General features: G+C 33.6%; 1 protein-coding gene across 1 annotated transcript; it reads right to left on the bottom strand.

Moving 5' to 3' along the window:
- Nucleotides 1-919: 919 nt before the first annotated feature.
- On the bottom strand, nucleotides 920-3,056 carry LOC21384033 (aquaporin TIP4-1). Its single transcript, XM_010090306.2, has 3 exons — nucleotides 2,819-3,056; nucleotides 2,392-2,630; nucleotides 920-1,361 (listed from the first exon to the last, which is right to left on the bottom strand). The coding sequence occupies exons 1-3, from the start codon at nucleotides 2,943-2,945 to the stop codon at nucleotides 984-986; spliced, it is 744 nt and encodes a 247-aa protein (XP_010088608.1). The 5' UTR covers nucleotides 2,946-3,056; the 3' UTR covers nucleotides 920-983.
- Between the last annotated feature and the right edge of the window lie 38 nt (nucleotides 3,057-3,094).

The raw sequence follows: 3,094 nt of genomic DNA, 5'->3' as shown, positions 1-3,094 counted from the left end.
AATATTGTTGATTTTGAAGAGAATACAAGGAGATTTTGAGAGTTTGGGGCCAGAAAACCTATGAGAGGCCGAGAGAGAGACGCTGATCAGAAAAAATGGAGGAGGCTCTGCTCGTGGGCATATAACATAGTTTTTTTGCGACGACAGAAAAGACTATTTGCGACGACTAGTTGTCGCAAATATAACTTAAACTTATTTGCGACGACACTTACATTATTTGCGACGATAAATTGTCACAAATAATGTTATTTTGGCGGCAAACGTTTGCGCCATGCAACATTTGCCGCAACTACATATTTACGATGACAATATTTCCTGTAATGTCGCAAATGGGCGAAATTGTAGTAGTGGTTGTATTAAATTTCTCATATACTATACTTTGTAGTAAATTTCTCACCAAGTATAGTATATGAAAATTTTGACATTTGATTGCTGTTGGTTGAAATATTTAATTTTTCATGTAATCATTACAATTTTTGTATTTTCTAATTATTTTAAAAATAAATGTTTACTTTTATAACTTTCAAAACTTAATAATTATGAAAAAATGTAGATTTAACATTTCAAATAACATTATGCATTGGAATAAAAATGAGGATAACATACCATATTATACTTTTTTTATGTTAGATACATAATTAGCATTGACATTTACATTAGAGATGGTCTAACGTCCTCTTTTTCTATCTAATTTTAATGGAAATTCGAACAAAAAAAATTAAGACTAATTCAAAATTCAATAAAAATCGAGAAACAAACTATGATAACTCTAAAATTCAATGTGTACCAATACAATAAATCTTCCTTATCATAATGATTTGTATTTATTGAGTACTCTCATAAAATACCAGATATAGACATATGCATACAATCCAAACAATCGCAATCTAAAGGAGAAGAAAACAAAAGGAGTACCAAATGAAGGGCCTAACAAGAATAAAAGACATATATAATTCCAAAATCACGCTGTATGAGAGAATTAACTAATAAGCTCCTTCCTCAGTGGAAATACGGACATGAGATTTGACAATGAAGCAATTTTGATAGATAAGCCCACAGAGTCCACCACCAATCAAGGGCCCAACCCAGTAAACCCAGTGATTTGTCCAGTTCCAGCTGATCAAAGCAGGCCCAAATGATCTTGCTGGGTTCATCGAAGCGCCTGTGAAGGCTCCACCCGCTATGGTGTTAGCACCGACCAGAAATCCAGTAAGAGTTGGGCCCAGCCCATCAACAGCTCCCCTATTGGGGTCCACAATAGCACCATAGACCGTGAAAAGCAAGGAGAAAGTAAGGACAATCTCCCATAATACTCCTTGGAAGTGTCCTACCCCACTTCCCAGTGAATGAACTGGAATCCTCTGTCGTCCAAGGAAGCAAAAAACAAAACAAAACAAAATTAAGTTAAAAATTTTACATGCGACGACAAAAGTTATTAAAAGATATTTTTGTAAGCTTATTTGTATTGAATAGTAATAATAGGAATGCAACGGAAAGCTATAATAATTATTATTATTATTTTTTTCGTAATGAGGGATTCATTGAAATTAGTATAATTTCTTCTTCTTTTTTTTTTTTTTTTTTTTGGAATTAGTTTTATTTTTTTTTTTTTTTTTTTTTTTTTTTTTTTTATCAACTCTCTCCCCCTTTTTAGTTCTGTGTTTTTCTAGAATCAAATCTATAAACAAGTTAGATTGATTTGCTTAAGAAATACTTTTTATGGATTTCAATAGTGTTTTTTTATCGTGTGGGGTACTTGTTATATATATATATATATATCACTACTATATAATTTCTTTCTTTTCTTTTTGCTTGTAAGCTTTTCTTAATTAGTGCGGGGTAATACAATAGAATTTTTTTCCAAAAATATAACATAAAAATTTGTGAACTTAACAAATCTTACTGGGACACATGTCCTCAATAAGCTTTTCTTAAATCAATATGTATTTGTATCATTCCATCAAAAAAACAAACGTATTGGTATAAGTGCTTTTCATTACTATATATGTGTATGGCCATCCACATCAACCATAATACTCGACCTTCACAATTTCAATTACTTGCACGACTATCTGCAAGTACTATAAATAATTGACAAAGATATTTAACCTTTTTAATATTTTAAGAACTAATTAAATAAAATTGTTTTTTCCGTTTAGGCTTGAAACGCATGCAATCAACAATCCCCGGACCACAAAGTCACTAGCTAGCTAGATAAGGGAGCTAAATTCATCAGAAGAATTAAAAAAAAAAAACAAAAAAACAAAAAAAAAAAGGTCTTATAAAATGAAAAAAAAAAAAAAAAAAAAAAAAACTATATGATCCTGATAAACATGCTTAATTAACTATATAATAGCAAAATGTAATGAGAAACGGAAAATTATGACTTACTAATCCTCCACTGAGATACTGGACAAGAAAACAAGCTGCGGAAGAGGCCAACAACTGGTCTATCCAATAGAGAAGGGACCGGACGACGGTGATATGTCCGCCGGCGAGGAGGCCGAGAGTGACGGCCGGGTTAAGATGGCCACCAGAAATATGGGCGGCAGGTACCACCGCGGCCACAAAAAGCGCCTGTGTCACTGCCACGGCTATCAACCCCACCATCGCGCCAGCCGCTAGCTTTTCTGATATTGTAGCAAAGCAGAAGTCATAATACACTAACAAGTGCTGCATAAATAATTATATATTATATATATACATATGATTGTTTTTTGTAGTATCTGACATGTGTAAATTCTAGGATTGAAACAAATTAATCACGTAATTAAATTAATGAAAATAATCTTAAATGTGTATAGTTTGGGAATTTTACCGGCGGCGACGGTGGCTGCAACGCTGGCGGAGACGAAGAGAAAGGTGGAGATGAACTCCACCACAAGGGCTCTAATGCAGTCCGGCTGAGTAGCCTCTCCGCTGGTTCCCAATGCTATTTTCGTCATTTTGGAATTACTGGGGGTTAATTTGATCAATAGCCAATTAGGGTTGAAGGGCTTAACGGGACTCACAAAACTGTAGGATAAACGTCAAGTATATTGCACTATACTTCTCTTCAGCACGTCATCGCTGATAATGATTATATATATATATA

The sequence above is a fragment of the Morus notabilis genome, unplaced genomic scaffold, assembly GCF_000414095.1.
Source record: "Morus notabilis unplaced genomic scaffold, ASM41409v2 Scaffold8073, whole genome shotgun sequence".
Classification (NCBI taxonomy): Eukaryota; Viridiplantae; Streptophyta; class Magnoliopsida; order Rosales; family Moraceae; genus Morus; species Morus notabilis.
This window is presented reverse-complemented; position numbering and strand designations above follow the sequence as displayed.